We start from the raw sequence: 16,646 nt of genomic DNA on the forward strand, positions 1-16,646 counted from the left end.
CTATAAAGCCTTTCTAAAATATGATTCGATCATTGTTTATTTCTAAAACTCATTGTTGCAATTGTTTTTTTAGTGATACCTAGATTATCTTTATTTTACTCGCACAATGTTTATGCATTTCATCAGTCACAGTTGATTTCTTTACACCTTTGAGATGAGAAGCTATTTTTGTATGTATGATGTGTTGTGTTAAATAAAATGTTTGGTTGGTTAAATGTTCATAAAAAGGAATAATGTAGTATATTGAATAACATACAATCTTTCATTTTTTATTTTTTTTGGAAAGGTAAGTAGATTCTCAAATTTTACTTGTTTAAACAAATATATAGAAGTATAGTTCATAAAACGAGAAACTAAATACAATATACAATGCTCAAGAAAATTTAAAACAAAAAATTTGTCAAACGATAGATTTGTTAGGTTAGATTAGATGTTAGATTAGGGAGCCGACTAGGTTTGAACCCACGCCATGGTGCAAGGGCAACACTTCTCTCTACCACTGCAGTAAATGGTCATTTGCTGAAAATAAAGAATACCTTGATAAATTAATAAGTTATAAGCCAACAAGACTCCCCTTTGAGAGTGTTGGAACTTTTATTGTACACAAGTTTACTCTTACTTTACAAAGAGACTATTTTCACAACTTGAACATGTACCTTTCAATCACAAAGGAAAAGAGCAACATTTCTGTTTCACCAAAACTCTTCTCTTATAAATTACGCGATAAATTATTAATTATTTAGTTTTTTTTTTTTATGGAAAAATAAATCATTCAAAGAGAGAAACCACGATTACAACCACTACCAATACAATCGAAGAGAAAAGCATTTCTAACAATAGTGGGTAAGGTCCTATCCCAGATAAAAGTATCATGAATAGAGTGCACAACGCTAGTAATGGCATCGGCAAGAAAATTCACCTCCCAAAAGACATGACTCCAAGATATAGAAGAAAATGATCGTGCAAGCAATCTGATGTCCTCGATAATAGTCTTCAATCGCCAAGGCGTTCTGCACTTGTTTAAAATAGAATCGATAACAAACTTGGTATCACCTTCAACACAGATATCCTTAAAACCTTTGACTTTTGCAAAAGCATCATGTAAGGCAAGAGCTTTAGCAACAGATATAGTATTATCTCCAAGATTGCGAGTCCCAGCAACAATAGGAGACCCATTATGATCTCTAATGATAAAACCTGCAGCCGCTTGAGATCCCACCACTGAACCATCAAAATTAATTTTGAGTCATGGCGCACGAGGGGCTTTCCACTTAATAATCTAAGAACATCTATGAACAACATCAAAATTACGAATTGATCTTGAGCTTTTATTAGTGTTGTAGTACTCACTACCAACTGTAGTAGCCGCCATTGGAACTCTAGCAGGGTGGACCTTACAATTATGAAAAATCAAATTGTTTCTATCATTCCATATTTGCCAACAAATAAGGAGAGCCTAACTAAGATCAGACAATTCCACCTTATCATTAGCATTCAATTGAGATAACGAATCATAAGGGCCAGAGAATGTTCGCCAAACTTCTTGAGCATAGATACATCTAACAAAAAGATGTTGTTGATCTTCTTCATCAATATAACAAAGATGACAAACACGATTAGTATTAGGAAAGAAATTATGCAATCTCACTCGTGTTTGGAGTCTCCTACAAAAGAGAAGCCAACAAAACATTTTTATCTTTTGAGGTATTAATAGTTTCCACATTTTGTTCAACAAAACAGTTGAAGTAATAAATTTTTCTTAGTATCAAAACCATTCATTTAAAAATATCAAGTAAGTTAAAATTGCAATAGATAATGTGAAAACTAAAATTGCAATAGATAAGAAGAATCTGGATCCTCTTTGTGAGAATCCCGGAGATTCGTGAATCGTGTCCCTTCATCGTACATCGTGCAGTCAGAAACTATTTTAAATATTTTTATTTAAAATTAAACACAAATAATACCTAACTAAAACTGACTGCACGATGCACGATGAACGGACACAATTCACGGATCCTCAGGACCCTCACCAAAAAGATCAGGATCCTGTTAGAGATAAGAAAAGTGAAAGTCTTAACCGATGATTAATTTAAAGCATGATAGAGTTTTGGCCCATCCTTTCGTTTTAGTATGAACTAGTCTTCATGCACGCGCTCACTCGCGTGTATAAGACATTTTTTGAATCACGGCGTGCTGTGCACGACTTACATGTTTTAAATGTATTTATATGCGTAAATTGATAAAAGGAAAATCAAATATTTGAAGTAAATGAATAATCTTAGATCATGCTAGAAAAAATCTTTCGTAAACTAATTAAAGCAGCTAAATTCACATATAAAATCGGTCTTCATAGAATTTGCATTAAGAATAGAGAAAATAATATTTAATAAGAAATTGATTGAATCACATTATTATTAGCCCATTGTGAGACTAAGCCCACCATCCTCCTCCTTAATATCGTTTGTTAAAATAAAAAATAAAAAACAATCATTTAACAACTAATTTAATCACATTATTATCTGCGTGAGAAAAACATTTTTTATGACCGGCATTACAAGTCTCGTAAGATGTTTTGAACGTGTTTAAAAATAGAGAAATTGGATCATATTATTGCTAACTTATTGTGTGATACTAATTTTTTTTTTTTTTTTTTTAAAAAAGCACAAAAACATTAATTATTAAAAAAAGTACTGTTTAAATAACAAAATACCGCTGCCTTATTTGATGTATTATTTTGGAATGCCTTTGAAATTTTTTATCTTGGAAACATTTTTGTCTAAATATTTTTCTTGAAGTTTGGTGACACAAAAATTACTATTCACATTTCATTTGGCTTTATATATAGAAGAAGATATACAAGATGATGATATCGATTGATTATACAAAAAAAATTAAATTCTAAATGAAAATAAAAATATAAAAATAGGGAATTTTTCGAATATTTCTTTTTCTCTTAGTCCGACTACTCTAAAACCCCTTTGCGTTCCAAGTTAGGGTTTTTGGATGATCCAATTCGGGAAGAGAAATCGCAGGAACCACGATGATTCCCACCGCAATTAAGCTATCACGATCTGCGGCCACTGTCGCTCGAACCGCCAAGCTTGGGCCCTCCATACGATCACCGCTGTTCAGGCTAGTCCACGGCGGGATCAACGGCTCAAACGCCAACCCTGTTGCTCTTCAGATGATCAACTACGCCCTCTCTCACGCCAGGTCTCAGAAATCAGGTCCTTTTACAATCCGGTCCTCTCATTTTTTTAATTTCCTTTTTTATTAATTTGTTTATAAATCTGAAATTAAAATCATATTAATTTGAAATTTGGGTTGTGGGAAGTGTAGATGAATCGTATGCGCAAGGTCTGCTTGTACTGGAACAGTGCCTTTCGACTCAGACGAGTGAAGGGCAAGACTCTGCTGGTGATAATTCAAGGGGAATGGTGTTATTGGCCATGTCCACTTTATCATCTGAAAGGTTTCTTTTTAATCTTCTTGGTGTTTTTCTTTGATTTGCGCACTAGTGATGTTATACTTTAAACTAATTTAAATAGCTGAGAGGGGGATTAGAACTCGGGTGTAGAGGGGGCCCATCCGCTCTAGCCAAGTTTGCTTGTTTTTGGGTGATTAGATAACCTGTTTAAGTTATCTGTTTGAGGGAATATGAAACTCATATAAATGAAATTCAAATTTTTCAGAGGAAATTTTGATGAAGCAATGGAGAAACTGCAAAAGGTTCAAGATTTAACCAGCTCTTCATTTGGTGTAAGGGGTAAGGTTATTTTATTGTTTTACATTTTTTCTGTATTTATTTTTTAAAGTTTTGCCTTAATAGACTGATCTATTGACTAATAAACCATACTGGGTTTTGCTAAAGTTGCGGCCTTGGAGGCTCTTGTCGGACTTCACTTAGAGTTAGAGCAGGTAAGTAGACACAAAAACGAAATGTTTTCTTGTGTTCTTTTATAGCTTGAATATGTAAATGATTCTCCCTATATAGGATGATACTTCATCAGTGCTCGCAGATAAATGCTTAGAACTGTTGGTGAAGAATGAGCCTGAATCTAATGGTGGAGATTTTATAAATGCTCGCGCTAGAGCAGTAAAAGGGCTTGTTGAACTTGTCCATGGTAATGCTGCATCAGGTACAGTTGAAGGCTAGCCTTTGGCTATTTATATACATTTGCTTCAACTAGTACACTGCTGAGAGTCAGGAAAGAAAAAGAAATTTCTGAATTTAGGTTCTGTGCAGCTGAGTCGTTCTTTCAAGGACTTAAGGACAACCAGGCAATCACTGGTGAGGTTCATCTTTTAAGTCATGATTGTCATCACGTCTAAGACATATGAGATGATTAACTGATATCTAGTTTAGGTAGTAATGCTTTATCCTATGGAGAATTCTTGCACGCAACACAGAACTTTTCATTAGCAAAGGATGTCTACCAGAATGTTATTCAAGGGGGGTCAAAGAACGAAGAGCTTGGTAACTCAAATGCATTAGCAGCCTGTAATATGTCAGCAGAGGAAGTTTCCTTAGCGGCCACATGTGCTTTGGGACAACTTGAGGCTCATTTGGGGTAAGTTCCTGACTACTGTTGAGACTTGAGTCTTTCCTTCTCTCTCTGTTTGTTTTTCCTGTTTAGAATGATCGAGAGAATAAATCTTGTTCTTTTAGAAACTTTGCTGATGCCGAGGAGATATTGACCAAGGCTTTAACAATAACAGAGGAACGTTTTGGTATGTTTCTTTGGCATAACTTTTGTTTCAGAGTGCTGTAGAATTCTCATAATTTTTATCTATTGATATGTTGGCCTCCTTTTGGTTCCTTGATTTTTGTGTAGGTTCTCATCACCCCAGGGTTGGTGTTGTTTTAACCTGCATAGCTCTCATGTTTCGACGTAAAGCAATGCTAGAGCATTCTAGTGCTCTTTTGATTCAAGAGGTTAGAACTTACATATTTCTTTGTCTGCTATATTTCTCAACTTAGGAAGCTTTCATTTTCTTGCTACTATATTCTATGGCCTTATCCTTCCCCCTTCCACCCCGAAAAATAAAAATGACAGGGACTTTATAGAAGGGCAATAGAGTTGCTGAAAGCCCCACCATTGGACGCAGAAGGTATGTGTTAACTGTGCCATAAATTTCTTCATATGAGAGCGGGTAGTAATTGCTTATTGCCCTTTATTGGGTTGTGTAGGTACAGAAGCAAATGTAGATAGAAGTGATATAGTGGCCCTTGCAAGAGGTAATGGCTAAACATCCAAATGTTTCCTCAACATGAGCATACTCGATATTATACCCGAGCAATGACCATTTTTAGAAAATCAGCCTTGATTTGTTAAAACGACTGGGCCTTATTCCATACATGTTAACCAGTTTCCAGTTGCTCAAATCTAAGCATTGTTTCCTGCACCTGGCCGGTGTGGCTTACACTGTAAAATGAGTATATATTCAAGTAGAATAGGTCTCTGTCTGGATATTTGGAAACCTGTAATGGCCTATATGGCTGCAGCTGTATGACCTGCTGACTTTTTAATTTAAAGATTCTAACCAGTTAATTGATTGTGTAGGCGGGTATGCCGAAGTGCTTTGTGTCCAAAAGAACCGAAAGGATCAAGGTGAAAAAGCGAAGGGTTGGGCGGAGGCTGCATGGAGGAACCGCCGGATGTCATTGGCCGAAGCACTGGACATATCTAATACTAGTTCAGCGGTTCCAATTATAGATGTTCGAATCAGGAGGGTACTGTAACGACGCCATTTCAAATACTTGCAATCGCAGTTGGAGGTTTTCTGGTGATATACATCACAAAGAATGAGGAGCCTTGCTCGCATACCGTCTTATGCCCTTTGCAGGCGTTAAGGATGCAGCAACTGAGAGAAGCATTGGACCAAGCATATCGTTACGCCATGCGACATCATGGCATGAATGTACACCGTTATGTACCTATTTTCGGATAATGTAAAGAGGTATCTTAGGTGGCCATAGGTGAGATGAACAAGCCCTCGGAAATAGATTTGTCATCGGAGTTGGATACCTTATGCTTATTGTCGAATAAACGTTTGTTGATTATAGCATCAATCCGAGGTGGTTTTGTTGCTTCGACATTACGATATCTTTTTGAGTTGATGGAGATTTGACTTCATTGAAGATTTTACGACGTGCACTGGCCGGAGATCATGAAGAAAACGTCATCGGGTTGGACGTAAAAAGTGAAGAATATCAGAAGTGTCCTATATTATGAGAGTGAGATCTTCACACAAGTTAATTGAGGTGCAAAACAGAATTACCCACTTAGATGAATTGCAAAATGCGGTTGAGTACCAGTGCTTGTTACAAATAAAGACCTCATCACAACGAAATTTAACGATCACAGAGGAATATCAAGGCCCTTTCCGATCTCCACTCCGATCAGCTGCAGTATTCCCTTGTTCAATATCTGGAAATTATGAAACCAAAATTAAACATATCAGCCAAAACCAAAAGCGGTCGTTCTACGGTGATGTTAACTGCACTTTTTCGACCGACTGTAAGGTCGAAGTATGAATGCTAGACCATGAAAAGCCAAAAGAAGAAGAATTTTACCAGTTCCACAATGAAGGTTCCAATAAGTCCAATCATACAAGCTCTAGAATTCCATATTTCTGCAGTCCTGGTGAATCCAGCAAAAGGGGCCTTAAGTTTTGGCTCTACTTTTGGCACCACCACCTGCAAATTTTGATCCATATTCATGATTAATCCACCTTTTCACAGCTATACTTTTGCATAAAGTTCTAAAAATTCGTACAAATTACAACATCATGAGAGAAAACAAGTGAACAAATGGATGGCCTGTTTGGAAAGCGCTTTTAAACTCTCAGATCACCAAAAGCGCTTATGACAATAATTAGAGAAAGAAAGAAAACAGTTCATTTTTATTAAAAATATGAACATGCTTGTAATTACACTAAACTCTCAGATCACCAAAAGTGCGTTTTAAAGAAGCATTTCCGGCCAAAGAACGTACCCCAGCAGGAAGTTTGGCAGCTTGAACTCTGAAGGAGCCGGGACGCCTCCTGGGAGCTGGGTGGAGTTGCTGGGTTTGAGGATTTGCTGTTAGAACCCTAGTGGGGAGGAGAGAAGACGAAAGTATGGTAGATGAAGTTGCCATGTTTTTTCTTTCTTTTTTTATTTAATTTAGAGTGTCGTTTTGGTTGTGATATATGTCATGCTCTCAAGCTATGGCTTCTTTGCCATCCTTATCCACACAGAACGATTGGCAAATAACCTTCCACGTCCATATAATTCTTTTGTGTTTTGTGGGGTATGAATTGACATCGATTTATGTAGAAAGGATGTGGAGCGTTATTTTGGTATTCTGCAAGTTCGCTGGGCGATTGTGAGGTCTGCTGCTAGAATGTTTGATGTCGAGGCTCTTTGATCCATCATGATAACGTGTATTATTCTCCACAACATGATTATGGAATATAAGTATGATTATGATGTCATCGATGAATATGAGCCGGATTCGATGAATAACTCAAGAACACATATCTACTATGCTCATGACCGAACCGAAGATCCCGTGCAACACGAGCCGTTGGAACAGGATGGACGTTACAATGAATTGATCGTTTAGCGTTACACTGATGTGCAAGAGCCGTAATGGCACGTAACCCGCCAGAATGACTTGATTGAGCACCAGTGGGGATTGCAATGAGCTGAAGATAATTAAAATAAGCTTGTGGTTGAAGAATAAAGTGTATTTGATGAGTTTATGTAATTTTATTTTAGTGTGTTTTTTTAAGTTTATTTGATGAGTATGTAATTTTATTTTAGTTTGTTTTTTTTTTTTTTAAGTTTATTTGAAATTTTATCTGAAATTGGTTAAAAATTTTATCCGAAAATAAAGCTATTTTTTTATTTATTCTTTTTTTAAAAAATATAAAATATTTTAAATGGGCTGAGTGCCAGCGCATTTTGTAAGGGTGGAGATCGTTTGTGTCATCGCATTTTTAGACTGGGTGCTAGCGCATTTTTTTAGGAATGGAAATGCTTTGGCCTATTACTGTTCACTGGGGTCTATTACTGTTCACTTGAGTGCATAAATGCGTTGGGTGCTGGCGCAAAGTTTTTAGGGATGTAACTGCTTTTATGGATCACATTTCATGAACTAGAAGTTATTTTACACACACACACACGATATTTCCAGGAAGTGTTAAAAATTTATGATTATTAGAGAATTTTAAAATGATGGAATTTAAAAAGAATGAATTTTATTTCTAAAAATAGTGAAATTTGTCTTTTGCCTAACTCAATGATTGTTGATCCTAAAAACTACCAAGCCTATGTGATACGTAAGCCGATTAATTAATAAGCTAACTACTTCTTTCAGTTGTGTGTGGGGCATGCCAACTCATCAGTTGAGCTTAGCTGGGAAGTAAAATGTGTTGATGTCGTGTTGGGTGCGTTGCTGACTTCTTGATCTCGCGACTGCGGCCGAGGAAGGAACATGTCTCCGCCTTTGGGTTCTAGAGCCTGAAGACAAGATTGCTAGTTCTGCGAAGTTCAATATCAAATTCGACTTTCAATGTGCCTAATGTAGTAACCTGTAATACCTCACTTTGCCGAGAAAGCTAATAAGATGACCTCTACCAATAATGATTTGAAAATCCTTCTCGACCGAGACTTGAATAGATAACCAGTCGGCCTCGACGCAGTGCTGTTTATCCAAATTGAAAGTGCTCCGTATTCGGTTGATTCTATGACCACAGTGCTGCTTATCCAAACTGAAGATGTTCACCGGTTGCCTTCACAGTGCTTTTTATTCAAACTGAAGATGTGTTGGCGAAAAAGAATATATAAAATCTCAAGGTGTTTGAGAGGTTTCATATGGAGTGAGGGCTTACGTAAGGCAGTTTGTGTGTTGATTTGAAGGGGCCCTTTCCCGTTGCCACTGCCTCTGTATTTATAGGTTTCAGTTCTTGCTTGGCATAGCCTGGTAACTTTGTAGAATTCAATTGGGATTCTACCTCCTTCTCCGCATAATATGCGACATCAAAATCCCAAATCTCTGATATAGACCACGTGCATTCGTGATAATGGCCCCAGGAAACAATTCTGATATTTGATGGTATCGTACCATGCATATGCATCCCTTAATGCCACGTGCTTTATTGGAGGACTTATCCATTGGTTTCTGTAAAACTTTATTAGCTTGTTGTCCTCCTTCCTTATCTTTTGCATAGCACCAATCTAATCCAAAATTGGTTTTATTATTTGAATGCCTAAATCGCAGTTTACGTGGATCTCATCTTAATGTACCATGCTGCTCCCATCTGATAACAAGAATCCAAAATCCATTTGAATTGTACTGCTTGCTTGGAAATATAATTTGCATCTTATCTATCTTGTTTAAGAATATGCCAAGACAATTCATATTAAAAGATAATTATTATGATAAAAGCCACAATATTATCCTTTAATAACAAAATTATCTTCACTTTTCCATCCGACGGTTGGGAGCTATGCTCACTTAACGCCCTTGATTGCATGGGCCAATAATGTAATTTGGGTCTAAGCAATGATACAATGAAATTTAAATGTGGAATTTAATGTATATTTATAGTCAATGTTATATAAATGAGAGTAGTTAGCTAATGTTCTAGTATTGATGGTGGTAGGTCCTGCAACGGTGGTAGGAATGGCGGTGAAGACCACGAAAACGCGATGATTGTAGGGGTGATGGTGGTGATAGTGATGGTGGTGATGATAGTGAAGATGGTTGTGACGGCAACACTAGCACTGGTGGAGTTGGTGACAACTCCAAAATGGTGAGAGTGGCAGCAATGCCTATAAAAATGTGGTGGTCATTGAGGTGGTGCCGACGGTGATGGTTGTAGTGCTGATCAGGAGAATATGGTGATGGTGACGATCGTAGTGGTGCAATTGGTGGTGACGTAGATATAGCGAGGGTGAGAGTGGAGGTGGTGGTGATAGGGATGGTAAGTTGGTGGTAGCAGTGATTGTGGTGATGTTGGCAACTTGACATGCATGGTTGAGTTTCTTACTTTTTTTTTTTTTCTCAAATTTTAAATTTATTTTCTTCATGCAAGGTCAAGTTTCAAAAAATTTATTCAATATACAGAGTATTTCAAGCCCAAGAAGTAGCATGTGCGAAAAAATGAGGCAATAATCAATAAAGCAGAGAGTCGAAAATTTGAAACCCTTTAGGAAGACAAAATTTCAAGTTAGCTAATTTAAGAGCTACTTAGTATTACAATCTAGTTGTATTTCTTTTTACTTTAATATTTATAAGTTGAAAGTCCTAGATTCGACTACTGTGGATTACCAGTGTGATGCCAAATTAAAATGGCATACTCATTGTGTAACTTAGCCCAAATATTACACCCCTCATAGCCCAGATCCTTTAGCCTTTAGTTTAAATATATATATCATTAAAAAGGAAAAAAGTGTAAATATATATATATATATATATATATTATAATAATTGATATCGGACTTATTATTCACGAGAATCGAATTTAAGACCTACTACTATATCCCTTGTATTAGAAAAAGATAAAAAATTATCTTGTCTAATTCCTCTTAAAAGAAAAAAAAAAAAAAAAAAAAACTCTATAGATTAGATCAAATTTACTTATTTGGTACGAAGATGAGAATGAATAGGTAAAAGAACAAACAAATGACTACAAATATTGGATGTGGGATAATCGATTGATCTTCTTGGTTATCTCAGATAGATCTTACCTTCAAATAACATGAACAAGAATGATACTCATTCCTATGCAACGTGATACGTAGGACTTCGTTGCCAGAAAACAAAAATGCACGGCTAAAATCGTCAAAATAAAAATGACGAGGGACGATAGTGAAAATAGGTCAAACTATAAGTCCCTTAAAACTAACCAGCCTTACATTTTTACATCCAGGTTCATCCTCCCGAACCAATTAATTGAATTTATCGACGATTTGCTGCTTCGTTTTCGCCGCTTCATTTTTCCATATACACACAAAAAGCTCCCCCCCTCTCTCTCCTCCTCTCTCTCTCTCCTCTCTCTGGAACTTGCTGGCCAATTTCTCACAAGCTTTAGGGTTTGTGCATGGAACCCTCTGCTTCTTCATCAGCGACGTCCGGCCAATCATCGACGGTTCGTATCTGTCGCTGTAGCTTCTTCAGACGCTGTTGTCGCTGCTACTGTTGCTGTTTCTACACCTAAATTCGGTAGCATCGATAGCATCTCGATACTTTCTGACCAATTTTGACCGGGAATTTTGAGAATTTTTGGGGTTTTTCGGTGGTTATGGGGCTCACGGAGGCTCAGCCGGGCCTCTCTCTAGGGTTTAGTTCGCATCAGAGTACGAGCTCGTCGAATTCAATCCAATCCGTTCCGCTGCAATTGCTCGACCAGAAAGGAGATAGGATTACGGTTGAGAATGGGGATGATCGCGAAGAGGACGAGAAGTTCAACCTCTTGGGGCACTCTATCTGCCTGAAAAGGCAGCGGGATGGGTTCGGAGTGAACCCGAACCCGTCAAAGTGCTTGGCGGTTGAATCGGCTGGGCTGGAGGCGAGGCGGGCCGCTGTTCGGTCTTGGGGGAACCAGCCCCTTTCGGTTGCGGACCCGGAGGTCCATGAAATTATGGAGAAGGAAAAACATCGGCAGTTCAAAGGTATTGAATTGGTTGCTTCTGAGAATTTTGTGTGCAGAGCTGTGATGGAAGCTCTTGGCAGCCACTTGACGAATAAGTATTCTGAGGGTATGCCCGGAGCGAGATACTACACGGGCAATCAGCATATTGATCAGATTGAATTGCTATGTCAAGAACGCGCATTGGCAGCTTTTGGTCTTGATCCAGAGAAATGGGGTGTCAATGTCCAGCCTTATTCTTGTACCTCTGCGAATATCGCAGTCTACACCGGTCTTTTGCTCCCAAATGATAGGATTATGGGCTTGGATTCGCCTTCGGGAGGGCATATGAGTCATGGGTATTATACTTCAGGTGGGAAGAAGGTAACGGCTGCCTCGATATTCTTTGATAGTTTCCCTTACAAGGTAAATCCGCAAACAGGGTACATTGATTTTGATAAGCTTGAGGAGAGGGCAGTTGATTATCGTCCCAAGATACTTATTTGCGGTGGTAGCTCATACCCCAGGGAGTGGGATTATGCCAGGTTTAGGCATATTGCAGATAAATGCGGAGCTGTGTTGATGTGTGACATGGCTCATATTAGCGGTCTTGTGGCGGCCAAGGTTTGAAATTTGATACCTTAACTCTCTCCCATTTATTTATTTTGTTAAGTTTCTCAAGTCTGTTAGCTATTTCTATACATGCGCGGTGCTGTTATTATTGCTTCATAGCATATATGTCTTGAACTTGTGGGAAGAAGGAGAAAGCAAATATTTTGACTGATATACTAAGATATCATATCATGTGGGCAGAAGGAGAATGCCAATCTTTGGAAAGTTCCCAGAGCTGTGATTTGGTGTTGAGTGTGGACCACAATTAGCAAGTTGCTGAATTTGTTACCTGTTTCTGTACATGTGTGATGCTGTTATTACTGTTTGATGTCAATTTCTTCACAAAGCTATAGACTGGCTGAGTAGCTGTTGTAGGAGAGCAGGGTACTTTTAGAGTCCCCTCTCTTACTTGGCAATATAGTGGACCATCTTTTTAATGCTCATAAGTTGAGCTGCTAAATAACAACATGGGTCACTGTGGCTGCACCATTTTACATTCTTATTGACAAAATGAAATAGATACTGAATTGATTAATCGAGATATATATCACAATCTCTTGGTTCGAAACCGATACCTAAATGGTATTTTATCTTTTAAGTATTTTGGTTGAGCTGTTTATTCATAAACAATTGTGTAATAGCATGCAAATAGTTCTTTTGCTGGCTATATGGCGGTCTAGTGGACTTTATGTTGACTTTCTAGCATCATTAGATAACTGCAGGATTGAGATATTTATTAGGCCATACTTATATTAGTTGAAAAAAGGTATATCTGCTATATATTTTGTTAGTTACCAGCTACTATTCATTACAGGAATGTGCAAGCCCGTTTGATTATTGTGATATTGTTACATCAACAACGCACAAAAGTCTCCGGGGTCCTAGAGGAGGTATTATTTTTTACAGAAAAGGCACAAAATTAAGGAAGCAAGGTGTACATCATACTGATGAGGGTAGTAACAATTATGATTTTGAGGAAAAGATAAACTTCGCCGTTTTCCCCTCCCTACAAGGAGGTCCTCACAACAATTATATTGCTGCTCTTGCCATTGCCTTAAAACAAGTAGCTACTCCAGAGTATAAAGCATACATGACCCAGGTGAAGAGAAATGCACAGGCCTTGGCTAATGCTTTGTTAAGAAGAAAATGCAGATTGGTGACTGGGGGTACTGATAATCACTTGCTGCTTTGGGATTTGACTGGTATTGGTATAACAGGTATTATAATGTTAACCAGCCCAATTTACACATGGTGGATTATGAAATTATATTTTTCCATGTAGAGAACATCTACTGTTTAACTTTCCAGTTCTGTTATCATTTTAGTCGAATTGGATTTTTATAGTTAGGTAAAAATCCAAGTTTACATACCTGTTCATGTTGGCATTACATTGTAAGCAAAAACATGCTCGAGGCCGGGCGCTTCCCTCTTAAGGAAGGGGCAGCGTGGTATTCCACGGGAGAGGTTTTATTCCAGGCACACATTAGTGCGTTGGGCTCACATTAACAACCCAACTAATTTTTTAAAGAGGTTGCTATGGGGGTTCCAAAGCCGCTCTGCTGCTCTAGTTTTTTTGCAGCATTTGCGATCTGTTTGCCCTACATCCTTTCACATTTTTATCACATGATTGCTTTTATATGCCAAACACAGAAGGTGATTTTCTGTAAGCACAACATAAATATGTTTTTGCAAAGTTCAATAGTGAACTTCTGGTCATTGATAATTTCAAAATAGAGAGAAAGGAAAATGTCTACAGAGATTCTAGGTTAGAAACACCAACCTGGCATTTTAGGGTGGTCAAGGCTACTTAGGGAAGCTACATTTGATGGATCACCGCTTTAAGCGGTTATGTTCTGGGATCCTTAATATACTTTGCATAATTTCTGAAATTGTTGTGGGGACTTTATATCCTCTCACTTTCTGTACAATTTTAATTATTAGCTAGTTTAATCCCAAATGTGGATGATAGTTGGGGTTCTTATCTTTTTCCTACCCTTTCTTTATTTCTTTCACTTTGGTTAAACTTGCAGTCTTGTGTAATTTTAAATTCTTAAGGTCTAATTTTGTACTTCACTATCCAACCCTCTTTCCTGTGTACAATTTAAATGTTATAGGTAAGAACTTTGAAAAGGTCTGCGAGTTGGCCGACATCACTCTCAATAAAACTGCTATATTTGGTGATAATGGTGCTCTTTCTCTTCGGGGAGTGAGAATTGGTAAGTAGCCTTTGTCATTTGAATTTGATCTTTTATTTTCTGCCATTTGGCTGCTTGAGTTCTTTTGAAATGTGGACATCAGGATCAAACAAACTCCCAATTTTTTGAAAGTCATTTCGTCCAGATTGCCTTTCGTCTTTGGTTTTCCTTCTGTCGTGTGATGTAATAAATTACTCAGCCAGCTTGCCTCACAACACATTTTTCTTTTCATTATTCAATGGTGGAGCAATTTCGTATCTCAGCTTATCTGTTTTCCAAAATACGTTTTGCTGTATTATGTATGGATATTAAGTTTCCTTTTGCCTGTTTGTTTTTTCAGGTACTCCTGCTATGACGACTAGAGGTTGTGTGGAGGCCGATTTTGAGACAATTGCAGACTTTCTTCTAAGGGCTGCTCAGATCACTGCTTCTGTTCAGAGGGAACAAGGAAAATTTCAGAAAGATTTTATGCAAGGTCTCCAGAACAACAAAGATATTGTTGAGCTCAGAAATCGGGTTGAAAAATTTGCGTACCAGTTTGAAATGCCAGGATATGATTGATGTTCAAACATGTGACATTGTTCTTGCATGTGCAGCTTATTATCTTTGCTTCTGTGGCTTACACCTTGCAATCGTGGTAACCATACACGATTCTTACTTTTTGACCGTCTGTTGTGTTCTCTGATTAGTTTGGTGTAAATTGCAGAGGAATACCAGAAAATATGTTGCCGATTTTCACAAGTAGTCCTTGTCCCGCATCCCTGCCTGACAATTTCTTTGTGGTTTTTGTATAGATTATAGCAAAGTTTAATTTTCTACATCTTTGTGAAGGTGTAACTAAAAGTATTGAGTTTGGTCTCTTTTGTTAGCTATTGTGCGTTCATCTAGTTGGAGATGCCTAACCTCCACAGGTCCGTTTGATTATTCGGGAATCGGAATTTAAAACCATACACCGGTATGGAAGAGGAGTTTCGTTCCCGAGCAGCCTATTACGGAACTGGGGGCTTCTAGCTATTGTAACGAAAGTTTATGTGCAGCATTTTACTCTTTTATGTATCCTACATTTATCTGGTCGTATTCAACATTCTGCAGTTGTATCATGCCTAGTGTGAAAGAAGCTGGAATCTCAAGCGGTACTTTTCTTTCAAGGACACTTTTTTTCCTTCTTGCAAAGGTCCAAAAGATCATAATAATTGCGTGTGTTTAGGCCAATTGACGAGGATAATGTGCTTGTCTCTTTGCAGTCAAAGTTTTATTCTCTTTTTGTAAATTAGAGTAGTTTAATATATCGTCGTCACGTAAAAACTTTCTTCCCTTTATTTTGCAACGTTTCTCCAAACTCCCAAACAAGGTGGAAGAAGGGAAATTATCTGCCTCAGAAAAGCCTATATAACTTGTTGTATACAGTATCTATATCTTCACTTACTACGCGACTAACTGGTAGTTAGGAAGTCTTTCCCGTGAAAGAGTTATGATACCCAATACCTAAATCTTGAGCTTTGACAAAATCAACCCCTAAATCTAAGACTCAAAGAACTGAATGAGAATACGTGATTCAGTTTATATAATTATGTGCATGTCGACTAATCGGTGATTGGCAAATTTTTCTTGTAAAGAGTAATAGTTATGAACCTTGTAGACCATCTCCATGAGGGTAGTGAAGGGAGGGCCCCAATTACTAGAAAAAAAAAAAAAAAGAAAAAAAAAAGGGCAACCCCTTGGGGTTATCCTACACTAGGAAGAAGACGGATTTTAAATGAATGAAATTACGATCTGTATGAAGTATAATGAAATAAAGCCGTTATGAGATTTCTTTTGAAATGAAGCATAGATCAGAGCACTACAAAGAAGTTCCGGTGGTTACAAAGGAAACTTAAAGCTCATATAAGTTATCAGAATGTTATGAGAAGGTTTCATCATGAGCACCGTTGCCTTCAAAGTGAACCGAATCGGATAAAAGCTTCTTAATTATGATCAAAAGAAGGAGCTTTTTTGACCCTAAAGCAACCAAAGAATCAGACTACAGTCTTAAGCCTCCCTTTTTCATCATTCCTTCACAAAAAGAATCATTACTCATTTACAAAAACAACTAACCACCTACTCTCGTACTTCATGAAAACGATTTTTCTTGATTACCTACAGGCACTAAGAGCCAGTATTTTTTCAACCATTTGATCGGGTCCGACTTTTATTGATCTTTAATTTTAAGTTGCTGGA

The 16,646-nt window shown here is 37.5% G+C and overlaps 3 protein-coding genes across 6 annotated transcripts; 2 read left to right on the plus strand and 1 right to left on the minus strand.

Moving 5' to 3' along the window:
- Positions 1-2,884: 2,884 nt before the first annotated feature.
- On the plus strand, positions 2,885-6,099 carry LOC137723393 (uncharacterized). 4 transcript variants are annotated; one of them, XM_068462586.2, is made up of 12 exons: positions 2,885-3,227; positions 3,340-3,472; positions 3,693-3,766; positions 3,872-3,918; positions 3,995-4,139; positions 4,247-4,291; positions 4,367-4,571; positions 4,670-4,731; positions 4,836-4,936; positions 5,058-5,112; positions 5,192-5,239; positions 5,565-6,099. In XM_068462586.2, the coding sequence occupies exons 1-12, from the start codon at positions 3,041-3,043 to the stop codon at positions 5,741-5,743; spliced, it is 1,281 nt and encodes a 426-aa protein (XP_068318687.2). In that variant the 5' UTR covers positions 2,885-3,040; the 3' UTR covers positions 5,744-6,099. The 4 variants fall into 4 exon arrangements, with proteins under 4 accessions (XP_068318687.2, XP_088548791.1, XP_088548792.1 ...); XM_088692665.1 differs by lacking the exon at positions 3,872-3,918 and having other exon boundaries at positions 4,011-4,139; XM_088692666.1 differs by lacking the exon at positions 3,872-3,918 and having other exon boundaries at positions 4,020-4,139.
- A 161-nt stretch (positions 6,100-6,260) lies between these two features.
- Positions 6,261-7,200, minus strand: LOC137723394 (light-harvesting complex-like protein OHP1, chloroplastic). The gene is made up of 3 exons (XM_068462588.2): positions 6,999-7,200; positions 6,578-6,700; positions 6,261-6,431 (listed from the first exon to the last, which is right to left on the minus strand). Exons 1-3 carry the CDS (start codon positions 7,140-7,142, stop codon positions 6,363-6,365), a joined length of 336 nt encoding a protein of 111 aa, XP_068318689.1. The 5' UTR covers positions 7,143-7,200; the 3' UTR covers positions 6,261-6,362.
- Positions 7,201-10,910: 3,710 nt separating this feature from the next.
- LOC137723392 (serine hydroxymethyltransferase 7) lies at positions 10,911-15,577 on the plus strand. The gene is made up of 4 exons (XM_068462585.2): positions 10,911-12,246; positions 13,049-13,451; positions 14,349-14,450; positions 14,770-15,577. The coding sequence occupies exons 1-4, from the start codon at positions 11,296-11,298 to the stop codon at positions 14,988-14,990; spliced, it is 1,677 nt and encodes a 558-aa protein (XP_068318686.2). The 5' UTR covers positions 10,911-11,295; the 3' UTR covers positions 14,991-15,577.
- Positions 15,578-16,646: the final 1,069 nt, after the last annotated feature.

This window comes from Pyrus communis, chromosome 4 (assembly GCF_041283825.1).
Source record: "Pyrus communis isolate YQ-2024b chromosome 4, ASM4128382v1, whole genome shotgun sequence".
NCBI classification, from domain to species: Eukaryota; Viridiplantae; Streptophyta; class Magnoliopsida; order Rosales; family Rosaceae; genus Pyrus; species Pyrus communis.

What these genes read in the sequence shown, in the direction of transcription:
- LOC137723393 (XM_068462586.2), top strand. Translation starts at nt 3,041, where the DNA reads ATGATTCCCACCGCAATTAAGCTATCACGATCTGCGGCCACTGTCGCT. An exon ending in CCATGGTAATGCTGCATCAG is followed by an intron (nt 4,140 to 4,246) that starts GTACAGTTGAAG and finishes GGTTCTGTGCAG; the next exon opens with CTGAGTCGTTCTTTCAAGGA. An exon ending in GGACAACCAGGCAATCACTG is followed by an intron (nt 4,292 to 4,366) that starts GTGAGGTTCATC and finishes TATCTAGTTTAG; the next exon opens with GTAGTAATGCTTTATCCTAT.
- LOC137723394 (XM_068462588.2), bottom strand. Translation starts at nt 7,142, where the DNA reads ATGGCAACTTCATCTACCATACTTTCGTCTTCTCTCCTCCCCACTAGG. An exon ending in CTGCCAAACTTCCTGCTGGG is followed by an intron (nt 6,701 to 6,998) that starts GTACGTTCTTTG and finishes CAAAATTTGCAG; the next exon opens with GTGGTGGTGCCAAAAGTAGA. An exon ending in GAACCTTCATTGTGGAACTG is followed by an intron (nt 6,432 to 6,577) that starts GTAAAATTCTTC and finishes CATAATTTCCAG; the next exon opens with ATATTGAACAAGGGAATACT.
- LOC137723392 (XM_068462585.2), top strand. Translation starts at nt 11,296, where the DNA reads ATGGGGCTCACGGAGGCTCAGCCGGGCCTCTCTCTAGGGTTTAGTTCG. An exon ending in GCGGTCTTGTGGCGGCCAAG is followed by an intron (nt 12,247 to 13,048) that starts GTTTGAAATTTG and finishes TATTCATTACAG; the next exon opens with GAATGTGCAAGCCCGTTTGA. An exon ending in GACTGGTATTGGTATAACAG is followed by an intron (nt 13,452 to 14,348) that starts GTATTATAATGT and finishes TAAATGTTATAG; the next exon opens with GTAAGAACTTTGAAAAGGTC.